At 39.7% G+C, this 27,767-nt stretch overlaps 1 protein-coding gene across 1 annotated transcript in view; it reads right to left on the minus strand.

The window, feature by feature from the left end:
* The window catches only part of SCIN (scinderin), a 49,373-nt gene that overhangs the window by 9,343 nt on the left and 12,263 nt on the right, over positions 1-27,767 (minus strand). The window contains exons 4-10 of the mRNA XM_063411412.1: positions 21,817-21,966; positions 6,084-6,176; positions 4,173-4,305; positions 2,229-2,317; positions 1,814-2,029; positions 583-704; positions 309-399 (exon numbers count right to left, since the gene is read on the minus strand). Of these exons, the coding sequence (XP_063267482.1) occupies positions 309-399; positions 583-704; positions 1,814-2,029; positions 2,229-2,317; positions 4,173-4,305; positions 6,084-6,176; positions 21,817-21,966 (894 nt within the window). The remainder of the gene's footprint in view (positions 1-308; positions 400-582; positions 705-1,813; positions 2,030-2,228; positions 2,318-4,172; positions 4,306-6,083; positions 6,177-21,816; positions 21,967-27,767) is intronic.

Consider the following 27,767-nt stretch of genomic DNA (forward strand, 5'->3'; position numbering starts at 1 on the left):
CCACTGGCTATGCACAGGGTCTGTAAGTCTTGGCAGGACTGAAACCTAATTTTAAAACAGTGGAAATCAAAGGAAAGAAAAGGCAGTTTTAGGTTCTGGCATATCTCTGTTCTTGTGGACAACTGCATACAGAAAGGACGATTCAAATGGGCAATCTCTGGCAACTTTAACAGGATCCCATGGTGCTTGGCTTGTTACAGACTTAAGCAATTGGCATTTCCAGTCTTTAAATGCTAGCTCCTCCTTTCAATTCCCATCAGAATTTGCATGTATCACAATCTGTTGGATTTTATCCAAAAGACACTAACCTGCACAGCCTGATCATTTAATGACCGATCCAGCTGAACAGTCAAAAATGCAGATGCAGTCAGTTCATCTTTTGTAGCATGGGCTCCTTGCCTGAGGAAGACAAGGAGAAAGACAATGGTTAAATTTAGCTTCAAAGTAACCCAGAGCTTGTGCTGTATGACAAACTCACAGTGAACGATCTTATATTTACATATGTTCTACTCAAAAGGACATAAAGTCAACATAAAATAATATCCACACACTGCAGGTCTGTGCAAAGGCTACCAAACATACCATGTATAGATGATCTGCCCTCTAGGGTAAGTGTAGAGGATAATGTAACAGTCACCCCCATAGAACTGTCCATATGTCTCAGGTCCCACAGGAACTCGGCCACTGCTTTCCACACGCCAGATCTGGGGAAACAGGGAAACCACTGGAGATTCCTGAACTTCATCCTGAGACTCTTCACAAAGTATTTTACTATCTTATCCCTTGAGTGTCCTTTCTGTTCCCAAGTGTTATTGAATAGAAACAGGGATTCTTCATGGAGTAGGTAAATATACCCTGTGCCTACTGAATTAATGACAACCATCAATAAGGGACTGCAATACTATGTCTTGATGCTTTATTACCACATGATCACTTCACAATGCTATGCTGGACTTTCTTAACACCTTGAGGTGACAATGTGACATGGCACAACATTATGATCCATCATAAAATTAACATGTCATTTTAGAGAGGCACACTGCAGTCAGATAATGTGGTGTTAGGCAGATTTCTTCTGACTTCATTCACTACAGCCCAGTTCAGCTAACAATTGGCTGCTTAAGCCTATGGACCATCCCAAGTGTGAGGTCAGAAATCTAGAAAATACACGAATGAGACTGTAGGTATTCATCCCTTCTTTTTCTTCCAGAAGCCCAACATGCAATTTGCATTCAACAGGCCATGTTGATACAATGCCATGCCAGCCCTGTGCAGTCCAAAGATAGTCCTGAAGTAGGACATGGAAAGGTCTAGAAAGACTGTACAGTCACCTTTTTCTCCCCAAATGCAGGCTACCTGAGAGACACACTAGGGACAAAGAAGGTTCCTCCAGAAACCAGACTGGATACCAACATAAAGACACAGAACGTATTTCTGATTCCAAGTGCAACTCTTCCCATTCCAGATTTCAAGCTGATATGAGCTTCAAGTTTTTCCTTTAGACTAAGAATCATATTTCAAGTAAATATTTACATGATATTGTGTAGAAGGGCTAGTATTTCTGGTATTTGATTTCTCTTGATGACTGGTACAACTTTCATAAGCACCAAAAGAACAGCACACAGCTGATATTCACCTTCTACTTCAAAGTATCTTTTGTGATGCTAGAAGTAACACTTCCACTAATAGAGTGCTAATCTAAACAACAGTATAATAATTAAAACACAGAGCAGCAGTTTAGCCCATTACAAGCCCATTACAAGCAGAATACATTAGTTAGATAAGATTAAATTTATTACAACATGAAAATTACCTCTACTTTCCCAGAACCGTCATCTACCATGTTATGCTGGGCAGCCATTCGTGGAGACTCATGTAACTTGGTAGCATCAAATTCAATCTGCTCAATTTTAGCCACTCTCTCTGTGACATATACTTTGCCAAAGCCGTCACTTTGATCTTTATCCCTCCAGTCTTTGAAAAATTGTTTGAACATTGGCGTTTCACCTCCTTCGGGAAGCACTTGAATCTGAAATGAAGGAAGACACATGAAACAGGAGGAAAACAGAACTGACGCAGTTACTCAAACAGAATATTTTCTAGATGATATGTGAAATATTGCCCTTATGTCTTATAAGTCCTTAAAAACATTTTTTCTGCTGACTTAAAAACCACGTCTTTAACAGAGCTCAAGCTCTCCTGGTATCACCTCCATAAATAGTGCGCACCTGTGTGTTGGCAGGATAATTCATCTGCTGTATGAATTGTTCAGCATTCTTCATGGCAGCTTTTCTCTCCTGAGGGTTAGCATTTTTGCCTGATTAAAACAGAAGGATAACAGTACATGGGAAAGGACAATAAGCTCACAGAATCTTCAAAAACAAGTAGTCCTAGAGCCAGATTCTCTTTGACATTGCTTTTCCCTCAGTCTTGAACAAACACAAATGCTGGACATAGCATGAGCAAGAAGATTCACATGAAGTTGATTGGCCAAAACAGCTTTTTGGTACCTTTGAAAACAATTTATTTAAAGAGAAAAAATGACAGAAAGAAAGAATGAAAGAAAGAATCCAAGGAAAAAAGCAAGAAAGAATGCAAGAACAAAAGAAAGAGCAAAAGAATGAAAGAGAAAAAGGGGGCATTTTGTTTTACTTTGTGTTTCTACAAAAGATAAAAACTGCTTAATGATATCTGCTTGGCTCAACGTACCCTGGGCCTCTTCTGACTCTTCCTTTGCTGGGCTGCAATATAGTCAATAAAGCTGAACTGCCTCCACTTCTTCAGGCAGTGAAAGAGAGTAAAAGAAACTCCTGTTTTGTCTGGCTGGGCTTTGCAATTTATCCATTTCCCTATCCAGGCCTCCTTGTTCGGCCTTGTTCAATGTTAGATATTTCTGGAAGTCTCTGTGGATTGACACTTTTCACAGGGTCTGTGTCCCAGCAGCGACTACATTCCAGAGACTTCACAGTCCAATCAGGTGCTCTGGTAAGGTATTCACTTGTATCCCCTTTTGAATGAGACCATTACCGAAGTAATTCACACTTCTCAGCTTAGTGACCTAAAGATTTCCAGCCGAGATGAGAGCTGCAGTCTCCTGTGCAAGGGTGAAACTCACAGTCTAACGGGGGTTTCCCACACATTACTTTACTGGCATTAGCAAAGTGAGGATACACAAAGGAGCACACAGGGCCACAATCAAAGAACTTAAATCATATTTTATTTATTTTATGCCTGACTCTGTTGGCTTGGTTCTTCTAGGAGCTGTCATATAGAGTGACAATTGGGAATCAGGGGGTCAGACAGACCATAGGCCATCTGAGCACATTGCTCCCCAAATGTTTTCTTTTAAGGGATGTTTTTCTAACTGCAAATAAAGTTTTCAAGCATAATGCTTATAATGCTTCCTGGGCTGACTTGAGAGACTTGACAAATGCATCAAGTAATTATTTGGTATTGCACGTGGTAAAACAAAATAAAAATGCTAAAGAATAATTAATAAGCTGCCTCAGACAAAAAAAAAAAAAAAGAAAAAAAAAAAAGAAAAAAAAAAAAGATACTCAGCACTGAGATACTCAGCACTGAGATACTCAGCACTGGATTTAATGGCAGCACTACAGCAATCCAGCTTCAAGGTGTCAAGACCTAATTCCACAGCAGTAGTATTCTTCTCCAGGGAATCAGACAAAGAAATTGCCAACTGATCACACCTCAGACAAATATTTGCAAGAAAAAAGGAGACGTCAAAGTATTTGCAAACTTATACTTTAATTTATGCCCTGGACATGCACCTTTCAGTTTCACACCTCTGTGGAGATAGATCCTACCCAAATGGAATGTTTAGTGTCCAGATTTTGTCCCAGAAGATCAGGACTTGATGACAATATACAGAACTCATAGAATTATTTACGTTTGCTTTGTACTTGCCATTTAGATAAGCATTTAATCCCCCAAGCTTACAGATATCTCAAAAACAGTGTCCTCAGACAAGACTCGGTCTTGAGGTCCTTACACGAGTGAGTAATCCTTGTCCACAGGCTGTACCAGGGAAGAGCTGTGTGCAGGGTACAGTGTCCAGCCAGTGTTAAATTCCTGCTACTGTCCCAAGGGTGTTGTGTCACCTCCTTAGGTATCTCTGTGCAGCTTCTGCATTTGCAATACAAGTGACCTCTTACCTTTCCACACAAAGATCTTCCTGGCAGCACCATTGTCCAAAATGAAGCATTCCTCAGACAAAAGCATGGCCATAGAGAAGGGGTTTTCCTCTGCTACCACCGACACCTTCATGGATCCACTTGCATCTGACACCTAAGAAAACAGTAATTTTAAATTTAGATCAACTCTGGCTTTTATAGACAAATTAATTTCTGCTCCTGAAATTAGTATAAAAATCAGGTGCCATTCCTGTATAACTGGCTAGTTGAAATTTGTGTACTGCTGGAAAATAAAGTAGGCTAACGATGATTATTTTTTGTTTCATTTCATTTTACATCCAATAGAGGGAGATGTAATGTTAATTTTAGGGAGTCTGTTGGATCCTTGTCTTGCAACTTAAAAAGAAATCCGTTTCTCTTCCACTGGTATAGTCCCTGCTACCAAGCAACTCACACGGAAGCCAAAGGTACATGTAATGTGCTGAACGGTAGCATTTGGAACCATAATAAAATAGTCCTATATTGACACTAACAGGTGAAATGCCTACATTTATAATCTGCTGTTCTTTAACGGGAAACTCTAATGTAAGACCTGTTGCAGAATCTGGTTTATAACCTCTACCACTACTGTAAGTTCATGTAGGCCTTTAAAATCTTTTAAAAATCACTCCCATATATCTGAAAAGACCAGTTATTACTACTGAAAATAGATTATTACTATTGTAATTACTTTTCTATCAGTCTTTATTTCCTTTCATAATTAAATATTAATTTTAAACTCACCACTGTATCTTGCATTTTACATTATGGAAGTACAAAGGGGAAATTACCACTGCACACAACAAACAAAACCCAACCATTATATCTACTTTGAGGGCTCACCATAGAGCTGTCTCCTGCCTTTGACACTCAGTGTTATACTGCAACACATTTAAATCTAGCTAACAGAGCTCTGTTAGCAGGACCTGTCTACTTACATTAATTTATCACATATCCACAGAAATCTCATAGTTTTTAGGATTCAAAAATTCACTTTCCCTTCTCTAGTTATGTTTTACTTTAGTGGTCCTGATCATATATGCAGTCCTTCTTCTTTTGTTTTCCGTTTTTGTTCTCTTAAACCCCTGCTATGAAGAGAAATATGCACCACATTTTTGAGATGAAAGGAATGATTAATGTGAGCTAAAAACAACACATAGACAACTATGACTATAAGTGGCTTTGTAAAAATGATCACCTCATACAAGCCTCTTGTAAACCCCACGTACACCTATGGTAGAGGAAAAATCATGTAAGAGGCAGGGAGAGAAGAGAGGTGGCTCTGTCCTGTGGTGTGTGTGCTGCAGGAGCTGCAGAGGGAGGGACTCGTCCCCTCTCACACCTCACAGCAGCTTCCAAGTTATTGTGGATGGCACATACAGGGTCACACACACGGGGATCCAGGAGCACTCCATACTGCCAGAGTGTAGCCACTTGCTAGCCAAGTCCTCCTTGTTTAGTGATGATGGGGAAAGGAATAAAGTTGTAGATATATAAAATATAATGTAACTGTCCATCTTTTAAACTCTGCTAAGAACAACTAAGTCATATATGACTACTAGAAGTCTCCCTGTTAAAATTAAGAAGACAGGATGAATTAAGAGCAGTTAATTCTTCTTTGACCTGCACTGTGTAGTTCATAGGCCATGCTTAACTTGTTTCCTGAGTAAAAAGAAACATAATCCATTTTTTCCCCTCAAACTACCTGGACTATCTTGATTGACATCCTTTGAGAGACTTGTCCATTGGCTTCAAATAAACTAAAATAAGGGCAGTTCTGTAAATGAAGCCAGAACTCCACATATGAGGAAAGAATGAGTAAAGGCATGATACTAGCATGACTACTATTAGGTTGAGCATACCTAATTATGAGTAAATCAATAAATAACTCACCATATATAGTTTAGCGCTTCTCCTGTTTGTGATATCAGCCAGCTCATCGTCATCATCATCACACTCAGGAAGCTCTGGCTTGTTCCCTAAAACCTGCGTAAGAGAATAGCAAATTCAATGCAGAGAGAGAGTAGGTGCTGTAGCTCAAGGATCTGCACACTAATGTATTGTCGCAGTAATAGAATAATTGGGATCATCTTTATGTAGAAAACAATCTAAAACTGAACTCATACCTGACACAAACATACAGATAATTTTTAAAAACTGTCAGATCTCCAGCAACTTTATACCTTTCGTGATGTCTTTTCCACAGGTCAATTTGGTCGTTGTCTATATGCTACAAAATACACACAGAAAGGTGTATGTGATCCTATTCTATGTCTGTGTTTACCTGTCTTCCTTTCTTCCCAGTAACTTCTGAACTGTTGTCAAGCACATCTTATAATTTTTGGAATGACATTACTCTTAAAATGTTTAACAATAGTAAAATTAAAACTGACAGGATGAAATATATTAGTTGAAATTATAAAGTAATTAACAATATAAAATATCAGATTATGAGTTCATTAATCTTAAAAGTTACAGATTCTTAATCCCAACCTAAGGGGAAAATTGAGCTAAGGTCTTGAAAATAATTATGGTGTGAGAAAAACATTTTCTTGCTCTACCACTAGAATATCAGTTTTAACACTGTTGTAGGTTTACACCATGGGCAATATAATAAAAACTATCACTACAAGAAATTTACAGAGGTTCATCAAGAATATGTTAGGTCACGTAGTAATTACTAAGTCCTAGTTACCCTTTCTTGATGATCTTTCCTTAATTATTCATATATGTGGACAGATCCAAAGGTTATACACAGAATATTATGGATTCCTATGAAATTATGTCTTAGAGTGGGGTAGCAATTGATATGTTTGAGAGAACAAATATTAACATAAAGTACAAGGGCAGTCCCAGCCTTTCTGAGAATTTGTGCATTATCTGTAGAACATGCTGTGCAATATAATGTGGAGTCACAGGCAAAAGCCTTGTAAATATTTGATAACAGGGAAGCCCAACAAACTATACAGCTGCAAGCAATTTGGAAAGAAAAACAATATAGAATAAATATTTAATAGAAAACTGCCATCTGTGGAGTTTTCTTACCTGGTAAAGTCAGTAAAATATAAAATAAAATGAAAATAGCCTTTTCAAGTGTGCTTGTTGCAGTTTAAGCTAGAAAATTTTATCTGCGACTCATTGACGACAAGAAAGCAATGCCCTGTTTAGGAAAGATGTTACCCATAACTACCAGTCAGCATTTCCTGAATTTACAATAGATGGCTGCAGATTTATTACTCTATAGGCCAAGTAGGGCTCCATGTCCACAACAGAGTGCCACCATGCTGGTGAACGGCTAGAACAGTGGGCATGTGCAGTTTATTGGCACCATGTCTCTAAAAATGTTTCCCTTCCTACCTGTCTTTGTAATGCCAGGGTCACAAAATTGCCAAATAACAGGCATACATCTTCACCTAAACACACATTGAACAACTCTCAGGGTTTTATAACATTTGACTTTCAGTAAACAATAAGAGGGTAAAAGAGTCCTGTTAATAAAACTCTCAGAAGCTTGTACTCACTAGTGCTCTGCTTAATTAGGCATTTACAATAAAAGAAAAAAACAAAAACAAAGAACAAAAATCCCCAACCAACCACCAAAACAAACAAACCAACCCAAAAAACCCACAAAAATTTTGACTTCTGACACAGTCAGTGTTTTCCCTTGCTGTGCATACAGAATACCTGTGGCACAACAATTATTTTGCAGCATCTTTGTAAGTCATGCACGTTGATATAAAAGTCCCCTTTTTTCTTTTAACTCTGCAAGTGTCATTCTGAATATTTCAAAGCAAATAGTGCCTATTGTTGTTTGTGAAAGCATCTTGACAGAAGCAGCCTCTCTATTTACAGCAAGGTCTAGGTGCTGCAGTCTGGTGGCAATTAAAAGTGAGCAGCTGCTATAATTTAAAAATCGGGCTTTAACTTTGGGCTCAGCACAGGTTAGATTGCTGGTCTGACCTGTTGCTGTCTTAAAACCAAATGAAGAAATGTTTTTTCTGAAGTAGATAGAGAATTCTTGTCAGACTCACAAAGCTGGTCTTATGAAATCTCAGTTCAGTACTCAATTCATGGGTCCTAACACAGGGAGAGGAGTGAGAACACCCTTTGTGCAAGAGCAGTTTTAGATATGAGACATTCTGGTTCCAGGGACACCCCTCTAGGACTCATTTACCAGCAGCTTGCACAGTAGCTTCTCTGGCCAAAGAGAGCTTCTCTGACTAGCTCCTCTAGCCCTGCTCTTCAGCACAGGCAAACAGAAAATATAAATTATTAATTTCTGTGATTCTTTTTCTCAGAAGAGCCCAAAAACAAATGGAGAAGGACCTTGAGAGTGTCCCCTTCTCGTGCATTGTAAGTCACAGTTGCTTGTAGACCCTGGCATTGTGGTGATTCCTGTTAAGGACACGATGTGCTTCTCCTCCCACCAGGTAAGAAAGCCCAGGACTGGTGAGGAGGGCTGCACAACTGTCAGAAACTGCCTTGAGCTGAATCACTAGTGGTACCCTGCATGTTTGGTATCAAAACCAGAAGATGATACAAGGTCACATGACCTAAGCCCTGTGAAGGCACCAATTGTGAGGACACATAGCATGTATGTGTATAGATATATACTCAATATATGAAGTGATATTGTATGAAATATGTAGAGAAGAATTTTCTGCAAGAGCAAGGATGTGAATATGAGCAATCCAACTCCAGCCTACGTGCAAGGTTCATGGTACTTGAACAATCTAAGCTACGTGTGAGAATCAGCGCATTTGGGTAAGTAAGCAGTTGGACCAAGAACTTGCAAGGCCATGAGAAAAAGAAGAAACGATGTGAGAAAGCACTCCCGGATGCATAAATGGATAAAGAGTAACATATAGAAATTTACAAAATACCTGTGTGCGCAATATATGTTAAACCAATCACTGCAAGCAGAGAGACGCCTGCTTTTAGGGCTTGACCAATTGTAAAGCAGCATATAACACGTGATTAGTGCCTTAAAAAGTATAAAGATGTATAGAACTTTGTAATAAACAGCTTCACTTGATCATATTGATCATGGTGTGATGTCCCATTCGTGATCTCCTACAGAAATATATATCATCAGTACACATCTGTATTGCTAGGAACAGTTAATGCAGTTTCCAACATGCATTTGTAGCCAGTTTGTCTTATAGACTGGAGGATGAGACAGATCATGGAAGGAAAAATTCCGTGTTTAAATACAAAGCGTGAAAAAATGCTGAAATAATGTTAAGTTCTTTCCCAAAGAAATGCCTTCCAGTGAAGTTGTCTTTATTCCTCCTAAGGCAGGATCCCATGCTATGGCTCCACACACATATGTCTGCATGTTATGACAATTAATAGTTTTATCAGTTAGATTACAACAGTATTTAAACAACAGCTAACTGCTATGCTGAAATTAGGTTGTATCATTACATAAGCACCTGCTGGTTGAGCTGCAGCTCTCTGGGGCACCTCCCTTTTTACAGATAATTCTCATGTGATGGATCAAAACCAAAACACATCACTCCAGCTGAGACTGCAGTCACAGGCTCCCAAAGCTTTGCAGCAAGGTACCCTAATAAAATCATTGATAGCAACAGACCATTTGAAGGACACCGAGTCTTCTGATACCTACGTACACTCTAGTTTCACACAAATCCTATGGTAGCTACATACACAGGACTGGGCTCATATAATCCTCTCTGTACAGTCAGGCTGCTCCTCAAGGTCTCAACACCCCATGGCCCTGTGTGCTGACCACCCTAGGCTGGCTCTGAGGTGAGAGACCCTGACTTACAAACACACCAAGAACTCAGACCCACACACCTGCAAATAGCAATGCTCTCTTGGGTACACAAGGCAACCTAGCCACACTTTTCCTCAGATGTCCGGCCACACTGGCAAACTTCCAGCCTTACATCTCATAAATATACAGGTGCACACAGAGACCCTGAAGCCACTTTTTAAATCATCATCATCATCATCATCATTAGTATGTTTATCATATTATCATTATTCACGGCTACAGTAACAGCAATATAAAGAGTAATTAGAGGCCCTGAAAGCACATCCATGCCCTACCTTCCTCATTCTATGGTCTTAGCATTGTTTTGGCACAAGTATTCATTAACTCTATGCCTTTAGATCTTATCTGAAGGCATATAACAGGAAGTCAGTCTGCATTAATCTTAAAATTTTGGGGTTTTTAAGTTCTGTTAGACTTTTGTGTTGACAGGTTAGTACAAGAACACCATTATGCAAACCAACAGAACATCAGTTCCTCTACAGTTGCCCAAGTTCACTCTTATGGTAAATGCACCGTAGCTTGTAAAACCTGTTTCATATTTGCATGTGCACAAGCTCTTCTCTGTAAATATCTGCACTCCCTCAAATAAGTGCAAAATACTGAGCCAATGCTTTTACTCAGAAGTGAAACTCCACCCTCAAAAAAAAAAAAAATAGAAGAAATCTCAGACAAAAAGTTTTTGATCTAAAGGACAAGGTAAATAATTTAAAATAAAGTCATTAAAAGAAATCTGGCAAATATTTTCTTCATAACTGGAGAAACCAGCTCTGCATCATAAAATCATTGATATTGATTTAATGGGAACAAGAAGTTTAAAGAGTTCAGTGAGGCTGAAAATCCACCTAGGAAAACAATACCTGAACAACATGTCAAGTGAAGATTAATTAAGAGAGAAAACCAGTTTTATACAGTTTAACTTGTGTACATTGGATTGTGTTTGATTTTCTTCTTCATATACACACTTTGGGTTAGGTTTCTGTGTCTGAAACAGAACTGTTTGTTGTGGCTCTGATCCCAAATATCAGATCTCAAAACAACTCAAACTCCCATCTTCATATGCTAAGAGCAATAAAAGAAAAGCAAGAAATTTACATAGTGTAAAGCTGTCTAAATGACCTGACATTTTATTACTTAATACTTTTGGGAAACAGTCAAGGTAGTACCTCATCATTTGCTTTCCTGTATGCTTTGACACAAGCAAGTGTATCCTGCTCCACAAATTCAAGGTACACATGTAGGCTGTGACAGAGAATAAAGCCACTCTGCAGGACTTCAGGTCTGAACAACACACATAATATGAGCTCATTGGTAGATAAAGGCATAGGTTTTTATTAAACTTCAAAGCAGAGAAGAACATTACAAGGAACATCTCTCTGAAATAAGTATTCTTTCAAATATGTACTTGAGCAGTAAAAAAAATCCATCAGAAAAAGGAAGGGATGAATATGACTCAGGCTAGTAACCACCTGGCTGACTCTGGCTACGAGCGCAGAGGATCATCAGGCAAAGGTGGCTTTAGGGCTTTGCTGCTAAAGTAATTACCCACAGTTTAACTTCAAACTGTTTGGGGTTACTGGTTCCTCTGACAGAGCACAACCACTGCTGATGATATTCTGGGCCAGACAAAAATGACTTTTGATATTTCTCAGATTATGAATAACCAAATACGCTTATTTTACTGGTTACTGCAACCTGGAACTCTTCCCATCAATTTGAACAAAAATTCATTGTCTTACAATAAATTACTCCCAATGGGAAAAAACTATCCTTTCACTAAACTGCTCATAGGGTTTCTGCCTGAAATGGCCTCTCACTAGCAATTCCAGCAACAACAGATCTCATTACATGCTCACCTTGAGCAGACGACCTCCTACCCTCCTGAACACAGATTGAAAATAAGATGGAAACAGCCATAATGCACTGAGAAGTGGGCAAAAGGATACTTTATGTTAACAAATAGTTCCAGCATGCTGTTAATTTCTGGGTGTTTACCGTGTAATTTATCAAAAGGACTTTCTGGCTTTAAGGTCTAAATCTGAGCTGTATGAATTCAGATTGCTACAAAACAGCAAAACACATCAGCTGTTCATGGCACTTTTGATGCATAAATTATGGCCTACATTTTTAGCCAGTTTCTGTTGTCTCAGGAATTTCAAATGCAAATCATAATTTTTCAAAGCTCTGCACTTAACTGCCTAAAAATAGGGCATTAGGCTTTGGCAGCTTTTAATAAAATATTTGCAACTTTGCATATCTGTCTGGGATGATTTGAATATAAAGCCTTTACTCACATGATAACAATATTCTAACCTTAATTGTCTGTTCTATGAAATTGGCCATGGATAATATGTTCACAAAAAGGTGTCTAGATCAGCCTTGAGAGTAAAAATTTGATTTTTTTGTTAGTTTGGCTCCAAGGTAAAACAGGCAGCTTTCTGTCCTGCTGGGACTGCACAGCTGGCAGTATCTAAGCTAGTTATTTACTTGGAGAATGGGTGTGCATGAAATGAGGAAATCCCCAGCCTACATTATCTTCAAATATCTGGCTTTTAGGATGCCTCCAAGATGAAGTGATCCTGTGCTAAAGAAACCATGAGGGTGAATGGCAGTAACTATGAAATGCAGCAGTCTTTTTCTAACCATTACTGCTGCTGAATGAACATAGGAAAATTGAGCTGTTAAGCAGCTGTCTACCTGCAGCATAATTAAAAATGAACTAATCCATCACTTCCACATCTTTTTTGCATTTATACTAATTCTTTCAACCTAAATTTTTAATCTCACTCCTTTGTTAACATCATCCTCTGATACCAGTAGTATTAAATATGGAACCCAAAGCCTGTAGAGACTTGCACATGTACTTGAGATGCCCATTTTTTCTGCTTTATTGGAACATAAATTGAGGCACACACTGAAGCCTTTGCAGCTTTGCAGATCTCTGTTTGAAGGCCTTGTGGATAAAATACTTTATGTGCTGCGTGACATTGCATGCTTATGTGTTGGATAATAATGAAATAAATCAGTAACTTATGCCAACAGGGAGCCTCAGACATAAAGAGTATTTATCTGATAAAATCCGCTACACTCTCAGGTTTTCGTTCCTTAAGTGCCTCCAGTTTTGCAGCTGGTCCCAAGGCTGTGGCTGGACCATACCAATACGGGAGAGGAGTGTGGCCAACACTCCATAAAGCTTGAGCTGGAGGCAGCAGCCCATGATTGGCAGCCAGAGACCCTGCTAGAAAATCAGTGTTCCTGGGGGATGCACAGCAGCTGAAGGAGCAGCAGGCAACAGTGACACACAGCAGCATCAGGGTGGGCAGAGGAGCTGCAGCAAGGTGTTTCAGCACTGAGACCACGAGAGGGGAAGGTGGAAAAAGCTACTGAAGGCATTGGAATATTTTTGCAGTGCAATGCTGACTGTATTCACAAGATCAGCATTTCCAGTCCTATAGAGCAAACAGACCAGATAAGCCAGGGGATCCTCTCTGGCATGACACCAAACTCTGCAATCAAAGACAGAGCATAGACTGGACTCTAATGTTTATGAAAGCAATTCAGAGAGTATTTTGACAGATATTCTCTAATGACTCCTGCTGATGCTTGAAATAAATTAAATATTTATTAGCACAGAGAGAGCAAGAATGTTCCTTTCACCTGGTTGTCTAGGAGATATATTTTGCTTAGCTCTTTGAAAATAATTTCCTTCTGCTAGTTCACGTACCCTTCACTAACTGATTTATGTCCTTAAGTTCCTACATGTCCTAAAATTTTGTGCAAAGGAGCCAAATTGTTCAGCTATGATTTACTGTTCTTCAGAGTCAGAAGCTGCAGCACTCATTACTGCAGTATTTAAATCCATCTTAATTTACCTACCTTTTATTTTTAAAGGTAAAGCCAGATAGTATTAAAGTCATAGGCAATTGTGTAAGCAGAAGACCTGGCCCTAACAGCCTGCTCTGCAGTATCTGCAATAATTATATTTACAGATTTCTTCAGCATTGCACACTGTAGTGGTGACAATACTGAACTGATCCCCCCAATGCACTGGGTGCTTTCTTCCATACAGCCATGCTTCACTCTGGCCCAAATGTGAGAGGACTCTTACTCTAGTTTTACATGGCCTGGATGGGAACAGCGATCTGTGCACATACAGAGTTCTTTAAAAAAAAAACCAACGAAACAATCTACAAAGCTTTTCCTCCCTGAGCCCGTCTTCACTACAGAACTTTCACTAATGAAAATTCAAAGGCAACCTTGCACACAGATGCCAGTTGATCTGCAAGGGGCTGGGAGGAGACAAACCTGCAGAAAAAAAGAAGGAAAAAAAATCCCTTCAAGGTGCATTTCTGTTAGGGAGATGCAGGATTCCAGGAAAAGACTATCTCAGAGCTTTTTAGACAGCAAAGAAAATCTACCCTTTCAGGTCTTCTCCAAGAAATTCCCCTGCTGCAAGAAAGTACCTTGAAATAAGAGCTAACAACCCCATGTGGAGATAAGTGCTAATATCTCTTGCCTTTGGCCTCCTCTTAATTATGCTAATTTAAAAACTGAAAATTATAGTACTTTTTCACCAGTAGATTTCTTGATATATAGCAGAGAAAGGAAAAAAGCCATTACAAACTCTATTCATATTCCAACATGATAATCTTAGAAGGTTATAATTGACTTACATGGTAGCCCTGCGAGTGCTACAGCTGCTAAAGAAGGAAACATAACAAAGATGAGTGGTTTTCTAACTCACGAGAATGCAAACGAGATATGTTGTAGTTTGATCGAAAGCACTTCCAGAAAATCATTAGGATCTTACAAATTCACTAGAATACCTAGTTTAGAAGCAACTTCCATAGCATAAGAAATTAGGTTTTCAACCACATGCTGGTAGGGCTGCTCATAAAGAATTTCGCTCATGCAGTATGATACACATGAATTTTTTCTTTCCCGAAATTAAATTTCTAATGCAGGCATTGAAATTCATATTTAGAGACCTAATTAGAAGCCTGGCTTTCAGATGTGTTTGCCACCTGCAGCTCCTATTCAGTTCCCTGTCATTTAAGTACCTGGCTTCAGGCAGCCAAGACTGAAAACTGCAGCTTGAAGATTATGGGCAACTCTCACTGTTTATGAAGATTCCTCCTTACCAGCCTCTGCCATTCTCTGGACAAACCCCTCTTGATCTTTTAAAAGGGTCTGGGGAAAATGCTGGGCCAAATTTTCAGCTGGTGCAAAGCAGCTAAGCTGTACTGGAATCCAGGCCATGCAAGTTTTGTCTGAGTATGAGTTGTGTAACTCAGTCATTTAAATGTAAATTTGCATCAAGAAAAGGGACTTTCCTTAGTGAAGGAGATAGGCTCCATCACTGTAAAGAAAACAGGACTCCTGGTTTTGACAGCTTGAAACTGGCACCCTGAAGGGCAAGGGGTTTGCACTTTGTACCCACATTCATAGCCCATCATAAAGCTTAATTAAACACTGGAATGTTTGGTAAACTGCCACTCCTCAGACTGAACAGGTGCACAGTCATGTGTAGGATTTTTACCCCTGTAGGTTTATTCCCTTGGACTATTTTGAGTCGTATCCAACAAACTCTTACTGCTCAACATGACAGGACCCAAATTCTTGCTGGCACCTGTATATACCCAAAATCGCTCCAGTGAAGAAGCATTTTCATCTTCCTGAGGAATAATTTGACCTATAGTTTCAAAGCAGCCTGAGAAAGCTGTCTGTTCATTTGAGTACCCAATGCAACTACTAATAGAAACTACAGCTAGTAGTTGTGCTATTTTCTGTCCATTAGCTTTTTTAAGTCTTTGCATTCTCATGGAAATGTAGTTGACCTCTCTGTGTGCCTGTGTTACTCAGTTTTTGCACTGGTACAACTTCCATTGTCCTCACCCCCTCTCAATGCATTCATTTTCCTTTGTAAATGACTGTTCAATACTGCCTCTACCCTGAGACTGAAATCCATTTCTAGTATTTATTTCACAAGATTCTTTGGAATAATGGCTACTTTTTCCAGCTATCTCAATTTAGATAATAAAAGACATATACTTTGGTTTACATATGTCCAAAGCCATAGCTAGGACTTCATTACTTTTCATATTGGGCATTTTTTTGCTTGTGAACAGGTCAGGCTGGACCCTGACAGTTCCATGCAATTCAGAGCTTATGAACAGGTAGCATTTGAGTAAAACTGTGTACAAGCTACACAATTAAACAAGTGTTTAATCCCTAACAAATGCCTGGAGTTTGTAGTCCACAAAAAGTTAGAATAGAGTATTATTCTAAGACTAATATCTTACTCCTCTTGCATCACCCTCACTCCCACTGTTCCTCCACTCCTCTGTATAGAAAACAAACAAACCTCCCCCTAGCACTGAGTTCATAATACAACCAAAAGCAAGGGAACAAGAAGAAACACAAGTGTTGAGAGTAGCAAGAACAGTTTTTGCTTTTGCAGTGTTGTGATGACAGATCCTGCTCTAGCTGCCTCTGGGAAAGGAGCAGGTACCAAACCGGTCCCTTCTCCAGTGGGGCACGTGCTGCTGTTCCAGCCTTATGTAATGATCCATGTGACAGGGCCAGGGCTGCAGGAGCCTGCACAGCTCCTTCAGAGCAACACGTCCTTGCACTCTCACACCCACTTACATGTCATGGCAAGCCTCACTTTTCCCCCGTGACCTCACTGTGCTCCATGCTGTCCTTGGAAATTACCTTTGGTTTGTAAAAAATAATTTTCAAGGGCTTGAATTTAATAAGGAAGGAAGCAGTGATTGAGCTCTCCTGTCCATATGTGCAGACATCTATCCAATCAGTTTAAGGATTGCTGGAGTTTCATGTTTTCCACATGTTTGCATTACTTGGGTCTCTAGAGTCTAGAGCCTTTGTAACATGCATTTGTTATGGAATCTCTTTATTGTCTGTGCTCTTGGTATTTTATCCACAGGGCTGAGTTAGCAGTGCACAGTGCTGCCAGTCCCTTTCCAGCTACAAAGGTAGAAAGGTGTGACTGGCTGTAATATGATCAGACCACTCATGTGTAGTATTTATTCACACCATGGGCAAAAACAATCGTCACTGAATACAATGGCATTCAGGAATTCTCATGATTAAGTGTTGCTTTAGGGCTTTAAAGAAAAAGCAGGGAGCAGAAAGGTTGCTTTACCAGCAAGGAGGAAGAGGTTCTCCCTGTTGCTCAGTACTTACACTAGCTGAATCTTTACACAAGTATTTTATGAGAGGTTTGGTTTTACCTGTTGTAAGGGCTCTATAATGCTCACAAAACAGGCACGTGACAACTGCAAATGCTGAGTAAATGAAAGTGGCAGAGCTTTATGTTGAAATGCAGAGGAATGATTCCAAAGATGCATACTAACAAGATGATTCATTTTCTTGTGGTTTTGGACCTCAGCTGTCACATTTCTCAGGTTTCATTGTTTTCAATCACAAAAATCAAAAACCTTTACAAAACCACAACAAGAAGTTTCAGGAGTAAAACCCACAGCTATCATATGATACCAAGAGCTGCAGTTTTAAGGGAGTAATCTGTAGGGGAGCAATAAAGCAGTTCTATGAATCAGACAGGCTCAGAAAAAACAGAAGGATCTTGAAAAGTGTTAGCTGAACATTATATGATTAAGTAGAGGGGGCAGACACAGGCTTAACACTTAGTTTAGGTAAAACTCAGTCTATCCTACTTTTTCATTGGCTCTCATACCCTATGGACTGACAGGGCTGCCGACATACTTGAAATGTATCACAGGGAGATGAGTCTATGCAGACAGAAAGTACTATCAACATTAAATGTATTTTAGGGTGTCTAATATGTCAAATTACACAAATAGAGGAAAACAAATATACTGAGACTTTCTCCTTGCCTCTACTTCATCTCTGGAGTTACAAAACCAGATTAAGGGATTGCTGCACAATGAATGGAGGATTGGATGCTTTGCATCTTTCCCTTGAGTGACTCAGAATTGAATGCTTCTTTGCTTCCAGCATTACTGCAAGCACATTGCTGGCTGACTAGAAATCTTAACAAAGACAGTAATTTCTGGTTCCTTGTTTCTCTACTTTTCCATTACTCCACAATATTAAATAATGAGATTGTGGGAAATTCTTTTTAAAAACCAGCTTCTCCAACTTTTTCCCCCCTTCAAAATTAGAGCTGAAATTCCAACTAGAGTAAGAAAATTGCCTGTCCTGAGCATGGCTGCCCATTCCTTTGGCTGCTCTCAGTCCTCAGTCACCTCTTGGGCAACTAAAAGCAGTGCTGTGACATCTCTGCTTACCACCGCAAGCAGTGTGAAGGATGAGTATCAGTGTCAGTACAGTGGGCCCAAGGGGGCTGATAAGGCTAGCAACAGACACTAGAGGATTTTGGTCTTAGGTTATCTTTGAAATAATGTATTTAGTCTTCCTCCTTAAAAAAAAAATAAACAGTGTAGGTAGCTCTAATACTAACATGGTCACTCTGCAGCTACCAAACTGAGTCAAGTATTGCGAAGATCTGGATTTTTGGATTGGTCCCATGAAGGTCAAAAAATTCCTGTATCACAATTCAACCATTCAAAGGTAAGATTCAGCAGGGTAACTATTCAGCTGTTTACATGAGAAAATCAGAGCCGAGTTGGCATCTGGTGATTTTTTTAATGTTCTGTTGAGACTGGTGACCAGTCACAGCAACAGCAGCAATTTGTCCAAGGTGGTCTGTTTCTCTTCCAATTTTTCAAGGTAGCAACCCAATACAGCACTGCTTCTTTAAACCTGCCAATCACTACCTCACCTAAAGCACGAACACGGAGGTGAAGCCAGATACAGAAATATCTTTGATGTGCTTGCACAGAAATCTTCTGCCTTGTCTTCACAGTCAGAGTCCTAGTGATCCCTGATGTATCTTATGAGAACTTCTGTGCACCCTGCAAGTCTGAGCTTTCCAGACACACTGTGTTCCCAGAGTGCAAGCACAGGGTGGTCACTGTGTGTTCCCAAGTGGGAAGCTTTTCATCTGTGGTGGCAGATGAAAAAGGGCTTGCTGCTGTAAAAACTACTCACATACCCAGCTTCTAGTAATTCTGCTTTCCCAGGGAGAGCAAGCTGCATCTTGCTGGTCTGCCACAGCACTTTGTCCAGTCCTACAGCAGCTCCAGACAGCTCTCTCCCATGAGGAAATTCAAGCAGTGCAGCCTGTTCCCATTGCTAAAAACGGGAGCTGGGAGCAGAAAACTGCCCTTATCACCCACAGCACCCAGCAGGACAGTGGGCTGGCTGGGAAATACCAGCTCACCACAGCACTGCCTCTGCTAATCCTACAGCAGGACAGAAGCGAGGCAGGGTTAGCTCAGCCAGCCTGTGTCTGGTCTCCACGGTGGGGTGCAGGCACAGAAGTCTTGCATTTCTGGTAGGGAGTCACAACTCTGTGCTTGTGGAGCAGGAATAAGATCAGTATTGGCTCTTTCTGCTGGTACTCATGGTGGGTATGCCAGCCCCTCCCTGAAGATCCTCCTGGCCCTGCATGAGCAAGTCTGGCCACTGATATGGAAGCAGATATCTAGCTCACAGGAAGGGTAATCATTCCTGACATTTGTCAGAGGAGATAATTTTAGGAAATCTCTTTCTGATTTCAGTGGCATACTGGATGACAAAATGAATATTTAAAGTATGTAATTCTTTTGCCTAGAAAATAAATCAACCTTTTTCTAAGAAAGCTGGAGATGCCAAAAATCCACCCTTCCTGATGTGGAGAGAAAAAACAAACACTATGTTAGCTCAACTGCAGTTAGCCTGGGAGAGTGTAACAGCATGTTAAGAGACAACTTTGTGGAAGCAAGGAGAATTCCAAACAAAGAGTACCAGGAACTAGAAACAATTTGAGCAGGAATAAGGATTAATACATTTTATATGTTTGTGAGGTTAACTACCCTCCTGACTTATTAGTAGCACATTTCAGAGTGGACTGGACAGCCACTGCTGAGCTGCAGATCCTGTTATGGAAGCAGCATTTACACAAGCAAGGCTAGAACAGTGCAGACTAGAAGATAAACCCTGACTGCAGACACAGTCACTCAAACTGAGATCATCACAGCGGCAGCAATAAAAGCAATTTATCTAAATGCATTGAATTACCCATTTCTGTCCCCTCTACATTCAGAATCCTCAAAGAAAAGCAGAAACTTCTTCATACACTGCTGTGCAAGGAAGAAAAAATTTATTCCCTGATACAACAACTACAGGATCAAACTGCAACCTTGGTGTCTTCTTGCTCTTAATCGCGCCTCAAGGTTGCTACCAAACAACAGTTGCACACAAATTAAAGTCTAGCAAAGTGATGCAGGGGCAAGGGTGGCAAATCCCTCCCCCTCAGAGCCTATGGAGGGGGATGGCAGGGAGGCAGCCTGCAGCTGGCCCGTGTCCTCGCTGGGGTAGAACATAAGTCCAACTTACCTGCACCTGCACCTTAGCCAGATAAGAGGAGCAAAGGGAGCTGCTCTGATCACTGCTCCCAAGCCACACATGAGTGTATCAGAAGCTCTGTTCACAGCCTCCAGTGGTAACCCCAGGATGGGCTTGGCAGCAGCAGCTGTGGCCAGGGGCAGGGTCCCAGAGGTGCCCAACCACAGCTGCAGCAGGATGCAACCCAATGCTGTGATTCGAATCAGGAGCAGGAGGCTGCTCCCTAGAGTCAACCTGTGCTCTTGTCAAAAGAGTTATACATGCAAAATATCTGCCATGTCAGAGCCACTGTGGAAAGATTGTACAAGGAAGTAAAAAACCACATAGAGGACTGTCTGCTTGGGTTTTATCCCCTTCAAAAATCTCCAGTACACTGGGCACCACCTCCCCTACTTTTGAACACAGCCACATCTGTACTCACATTCACAGGAAAAAAGGTCTTTACCTTATGGTCAGTCCACCCAAAGGGTCCCCACAGCCAGCATGGCCACGGGCTGGTGCCTCAGCACCTGTTTTTCTGCTCAGGCAGTAACTAGCTATGCCACATATGACTACACCGAACGAAAGCACCACAAAAAATAATTGCACTCCTGCATGCACCATTAGCTTTACTTCCTGAACTTAATCTGCAGTACAAGACAATATCCTAGCTGTACATATTCCATTTTATTGAAGGACTGCTTTGTGACCCTGCTTCCCTCTTCCTTCTTTTTAGAGAATGAATGGAAGATTAATTTAGGACACAAGTGCCAAGTGCCAATGATTTTATTTGTATGCAGCCTGCAACAACACCTGAGTGTTAATTTTTTGAGATCTGAAAAATCCATATATTGGGAATTTTTTTCCACTCTACTTTGATCAGCTCAGTCATGATATCTGAAATCTGGTGATTTTAAGTAAATGGTTAAACTTTCTAAACACATGAGGAAGGGGCTCACTGGGGTTACTAGAGGCTTAGGTGCACATGATCTTGAAATAGAAGCAGAAGTATGCAAAGTATTGCTACATGTTTTTACTTTCTACACACAGTAATTCTTTGTTTTTCTTTCTTTGGTGCTGTCCCAGATGGATGCTCCTTCCTCACACAGAGCTGATAGTGTGCTTCGGTGTGAGCCATGCTGTTAATTCAGTCACCGTACAGCTAACTCAATAAAGCAAACATTTGTTCTTGTAAAAGTATTCCCAGATGATTAATTACCTCAGACTGAAATGCCCAATTAACTTAACACTGCCTAGATAAGGAAGGAAGGAAAAGGTATAAACAGGCCTATTATACACTATCTGTCTTCCTAGCATCAGCCCAATCTGACTTAATTCCTGAGGTGTAAAAACTTTTATTCACAGCTATGTCAGCAACAAGTTACCACATTACCATACCTCTATGAGTCTGTCTGGCTCACTGCCTTCTTCCACAGTAATTAATTTGGACCTTCCATTTCGTTCATTGTCCCGAATGCCAACAGCAACCTGTGTAGCCTTCAGCCGCTCGTATTTATTGCACGATGAGCCACACCACTGATAGATTTCCTGAAACAATGAGGAGAACACACACGTTAGCAATAGGATTCAACACAGCAGAACTATGAAATTTATTTTATTAATAATTATCCTACTGAATCTAAATCACCAGAACACCTGTGAATCTACATCTTTCACAAGTACCTTCTAGAAGAGAGTTGCTCAATCACGTCAATATTTGCGGTATCTATGACATAATCTCAAACTGCACCAGGAAAGATTTAGGTTGGGTATTAGGAGAAATTTCTTTACAGAAAGGGTGAATCAACATTGGAATGGGCTGCCCAGGGAGATGGTGGAGTCACAACCCTGGAGGTGTTTAAGAAAACAATAGATGTGGCACTCAGTGCTGTGGTCTGGTTTCAAGGTGGTGTTCAGTCGAAGGTTGGATTCGGGGATCTCAGAGGTCTTTTCCAGCCTATTTCATTCTGCATCATGTCATGCTGTAATATGCAAGATATTTACATAATATAATTCAGCTTTCACATATTACGAGATCACTTGAGCTCAGAATAGTCGGAATTTTGGTTTGACTGAGTTTTATCCCAATTGCATATAGAGCTTCAGCTAATTAAATAACTAGAAACTCCTAAATTTGCTACTGCAAATTTTATATATGCCAGCTCCTCTTGTATGGTACTTCAGCAGTGCCGATACTCACCTGAGTCAAGACACAAATTAATTTCAAAATCTCAAGGAAGATCCTGATTGTATGTGTTACTAAAGTACAGTTGGATCTTTCAATCCAGTTTTTATTAGCTGACCTTTGCACAATGCAGCATGTTCCCAGAGCACCTCTCAGGAAAGGGAGACACCAGAACCAGGCTAAAACATGGGGAGGTCTCAATGATCTTACTGTTCCCTTCCAACCTCTCCTCCCCCCTTCAAAGGCATCTCTTCAAAGATAAAGTTTTAAGCTTTATCAGGATTACACCAGAGATTCACAGAACTGTATCCTTTTCAACTTGCAGATGTTATGCAATGGAAGTTGTGAGGTTTTCAGCTTGCCTTTAACAACTTGACTGTAGGCTTAAATAAAAAAAAAAAAAAGCTTCTAAATTCTGGTTTAAATACTGTCAGTTTATCAAGTATCCAGAATATGGAGACATAGCTGGTGTCAGGTCTGAACCTTATCTTAAATCTACATTATCTACATTTCCCCAGGAACACAAAATGTCTGTTCATGCTTAGGAAAATAATTTTCTAAAGAACTGAACATGTAGAAAGTCAAATATTCCAATCTGAGTAGATTTTTGAATACATTTGTTATTGCCAGGCACTGTTTCAGCCCTTTTCTACCAAATTCATGGACACTTTCCACAACACAGACTCCTTAGCATAATTCTAATCTTGGCCTACATCCTACTAATTGAGCTTATTTGCAATTACATGAGAAACTAGGAGTCACTAGAGATACTGCAGCAATATACAGGAATTCTTTATTTCCCATAGTCAGTAGAAGCAATAAGGAATAGTAAGAAGTCATATAATAGAGAACTAGGGAAAGAGGTAAGGCAGCTATTGCCTTATCTCAGTGTTGATGTGGAAATTGGTAGAGATTGCTCATTCAGAAAGGTTAGAAGTGCAGCTTCAGTTGTATCCATTGGCCTTCTCTTGTTTTTTTGGTAACTGGAGATGGAACCTCAAACAAGTAGTTGCATCTACAAAATGAGTATTTTTGCTGTACTGACCACAAAGGATATTGTGAGACTTAAACTGCCACTGCAAATTACAAAGACCTTTACTTCTTGGACAATAAATTCACATTTTCTTTTCTTAACATCTCCTAAAGATCCCACTGCACCCAAGTTACTCCACATTCACAGTTTATTCTCCCTGTCTGCCTTCAGTCAGCAAGTGACTGAAGAAACTTAGCTCTCCTACAGTCCACAGGCTCTAGGCTTCAAATGCACCTGAGGAAGGAGAAAAACCTTTAAAAATCTACAGTAATGTATTTCAGATTTTTAAATTTGCAGGTTTCATTATTTTCCTTATGGTGTCCATGTTCCAGGTTTCTTCTTCTGCAAAAATCACCACTGGAATCAACAAGCACTGTTTGAAAACATTCTTGATCTAGAGATTCACAAACTCCATCTTGCATGGTTATTTGAAAAATACTGATTAAAAAAGCTAGAGAAATAAGAATCTGCTTCTTTTTAGCACTAGAGAATAAAGACAGTATTCTTTTTTAAAAGCCTGAAAGTTAAACTTCATGTACTGTATAATTAAAAAGAAGGACGTGAGCAACCAGAAGTCATGAAAATGTCTCAAAGTGTATAATATTGTAAAGTATTTACTATGATCACTAAAATATCTTAATCATTCAGTGCTAGAAGCTTTCAGGAGCTTGGAGTTAATTAATTTCCTCTTCTGAACTGAAATCATCTCATTTTCAATGTATCTAATTTTGAAGCCTCAGAGTAGAGAAGCTGAGTTTTGCCTTCCTGATATGACTTATCCATTTCAACCTCTATGCAGATTCAGTTTTCCAACAACTTAAAACCAGAAAAAGAGTTTGAGAAGTTAAAGCCATTTCTTGAGAAGGCTAATGTTTAGATCTGAATTTACCTGAAATACAGTCAATTAGTTATCTAACCATATCCAACAAATCATTGAGCTTTTTGGTCATATTTCATTATTCACGTATTTATTTTTTAGACATATAAAGTGCTCAACTATGGGCAAAATATGATATTTAGCTTTAGCTCACTCACTACTTTCACAATTTCCTAGCTGTACTACACCTTCACTATTTTTAGGTTTGTTTTGCTAACTTTATTTGGAATTGGCAGGCTGACAAGAAATGTTTCCATTAAAATGAAAACAGACTTCAAGTGTTCACTCCCCTCAAAATAAAAGGGCTTCATTCATCAGTAATTCCTGTGCCAAGCCCAGTTTATTTTCAGAAGTTTGCACTAGCAGTATTTATTTTTTAAAAGCTCTTAAACAGAATTCTGAGAAAGATACCCCATATTAATGTCTGTTGATATTAATATAGTTGTCAGATCACGGTGGGACAATTAACCGCTAAGGGTGAAAAAATGTTATAATGAATAACTTTATAATGAAATGTTATAATGAAAAATGCTATTTTGAATAATAATACCCACCCTAGAGCTCCTGAGTGAGGTTGGGGAGGCAAGCTGGATCCGTGCCATGCACACTGTGGTCAGAATGAGCTCTCCCCTCAATGGCACATTTTGGGGACACAGTTTGGTCTTCACCCAGAGTGTAAGAATTCACTGCTCTGACCCCTAACAGCCTCTGGCCTGCAGAGCGACCTTGTGCAAGTCACGTGAGATTTCTCCAGCACATTATAAATGACCCAACATTTAGCTTTTATACAGATGTTGTGCATCAGGATGATTATGCATGGCTCATGTGTAACCCTGAGCAAGAGCACCTTGGCACTTTTCCCTTTATGGAGGGGGACTGTCAAAGTACACCTCCTCTTCCTGCTCCAGCCCCAAATGCCATGCAGAGCAAGAGAAGGAAAAACAAACAAACAAAAAAGACCATTTCTTTCCGAAGTGACATAAAAACTAATTTTTCCCTTCTAACACATAGCCACCTCTGTATTCAACTGGCAGCCTCCTTAATCTGGAGGCAAATGAAAATATCTCCTCTGGATCTTTTGTGGTCATTTCTGTGGATCTTAGCCAGGACAATGACAGGAAAGGCCAAGAAGCTTAAATCCATGAAGCTATTTTTCTCTAGTTAAACATGCAAGTGTTTCAAACCTAATTGTCTGTTGAAATATCTACCAATTTCCAGGCCTCTACTCTAATTGCTGATTTGCAGTCTCTTATATGAAGAGAGATTAAAAAGATAAACAAATTAAATAGGTTTCAAAACCTAATTTGAAACAAGTCTGTGATGAAACTTCCATTTAGGTAGAAAATAACAGTGGAATGTTTAAGTCTCATTAACTTTAAAATATTGAAATAAACTTTAAACTTTCATTAAGGAAAGAATTTAAGCCTACCATCACAAGCTGGTATGCTTCTATTCTTTGTTTGGAGGCTCTGATGCACCTTAAACCTGTCCATCTTTGCCCACATATACCCCAGAACACACTATCAGAATGTAATAGTACCTCAATTTAAAAAAAAAAAAAAAAAACACCACTCTTATCTGAGAGACAGCTAAAATCTGTGGTGTGGACCTGTTCATGTTGTCATGATGCAATTTATTATTGAGCTAACTCAGTGTCTGTCAGTCAGGATGTTGTCTTCCATTCCTCTAAACCCCAACACTTGGTGCAGCAGAGGTACAGCTCTAATGCAGAGGGACTCAACAGGAGAAAACTCTTCAGCTAAATCTGCTCACTCCTGTGATACACCATACTACATTCTCTTTACCCCCACAACTCAGACTAAAGGGCTGAAAGCAAGAAAAGAGTATTTGTAAAGTTATAATTGCTTTAATTCCTCTCTTCCCCTTGATTCAGCTGCTGCTGTTCAGCAGCAGATCAGAGCCTGGGCAAATAAGCACATCCCAGAAAGCCACTGTAGTGACTGCACAGCAGGTACAAGAAAGGCTGATGAGGCTTGTGAGGATGGGCTCGTCAGGAGGAGAAAAGCTCTGATTTAGGAGTCCCCAAAAGAGCCAGCACTCCTAGTGGAAGGGGAAAAGAAAGTGGAAGGAAGTGGAAGGAAGTGGGAAAAAAATCCTCCAGCAATGCTAGAGGCAGATGGAACATACAGGAATATTGGCAAAGCTTTATACACATCATCTACTATCAAAATAATGGGCAGGCACTCAGCTGAGACTCTTCACGGTCATTAGTGAACAGCTGCTCTGATAAGGCACAAGCTCCTTTTAGCTCGTTAAAAGTCTAGTCCTGTAATTAAACTTAATATGCTTAACAAAGAGAGGCCAATACAAAATAGAAATAAATTTGGAAGAAAGTTTATATATGAACTGCAAACAACAGAAATACTTCTAATGTCTTTAATTCTAAGCATTTGTAAAAACGATGGCATATTACATTGGTATTTGTATTTCAAACACCAAGTTTTTGGAAATAAAACAGAGAGCCCTAAAACAAGAGTATGGAATTTTTATGTTTGGGGTTTTTTTTAAGTACAGAAAAGTGCTAAATCAAGAAGACAAAATCTACATGCAGGGGAAAATAACTGACAAAAAGTAACTGGAATGCAGTACTTTTTGTCAGCTCACTGATGTCCAGGGTTTTTAAAGGAATTGACAATATGTATTAAGAAGAGTGTTTGGATTCAACTAGATTAAGATAGATTTCTGAAGGCATTTTTCTCCTTATTCACTTTTTTTCCTTTCTTGACTGTTGAATGCTTGATACAGGCAGGGGAAAAAACCTTCTCATTTCACATATCCATAAAATCTAACTTTGTTGAAACTGTAATACAGTGAACCATTGAAAGTTGTGGAGTTTTGATAATCCAAAACAAACTCCAAATTCATTCAGCCAGAATACCTCTGAGGCCACCATGAGCCTGGCCCTAGTAAAATTACAATAGTGTCTTTGTAACCAGTCTTTGGAGTCTCCCATTTGACTCAAACTGAACAAATTTTCAGACTAAAAATAAGTCAGATATAGCAGAGTCATGCACTTAGTACATTCATTTTTTTCCTCTCACACCTGTTTTGCTAGTATGCACTAGGAATAGCTCTTGCTATACCACAGTGGATCAAGGGGTCAATACCAGGATAATCTTAATTCTAAACAACTGCAGCTCAAGCAGCAAAACATCTGGATTTCCTACAACATCAGGAAGAAAACTAACTGAATTGAATCCTTGTGGCTACATGTGCGTCCAGTCCACCTGAAG

Source organism: Prinia subflava, chromosome 1, assembly GCF_021018805.1.
Source record: "Prinia subflava isolate CZ2003 ecotype Zambia chromosome 1, Cam_Psub_1.2, whole genome shotgun sequence".
Lineage (NCBI taxonomy): Eukaryota > Metazoa > Chordata > Aves > Passeriformes > Cisticolidae > Prinia > Prinia subflava.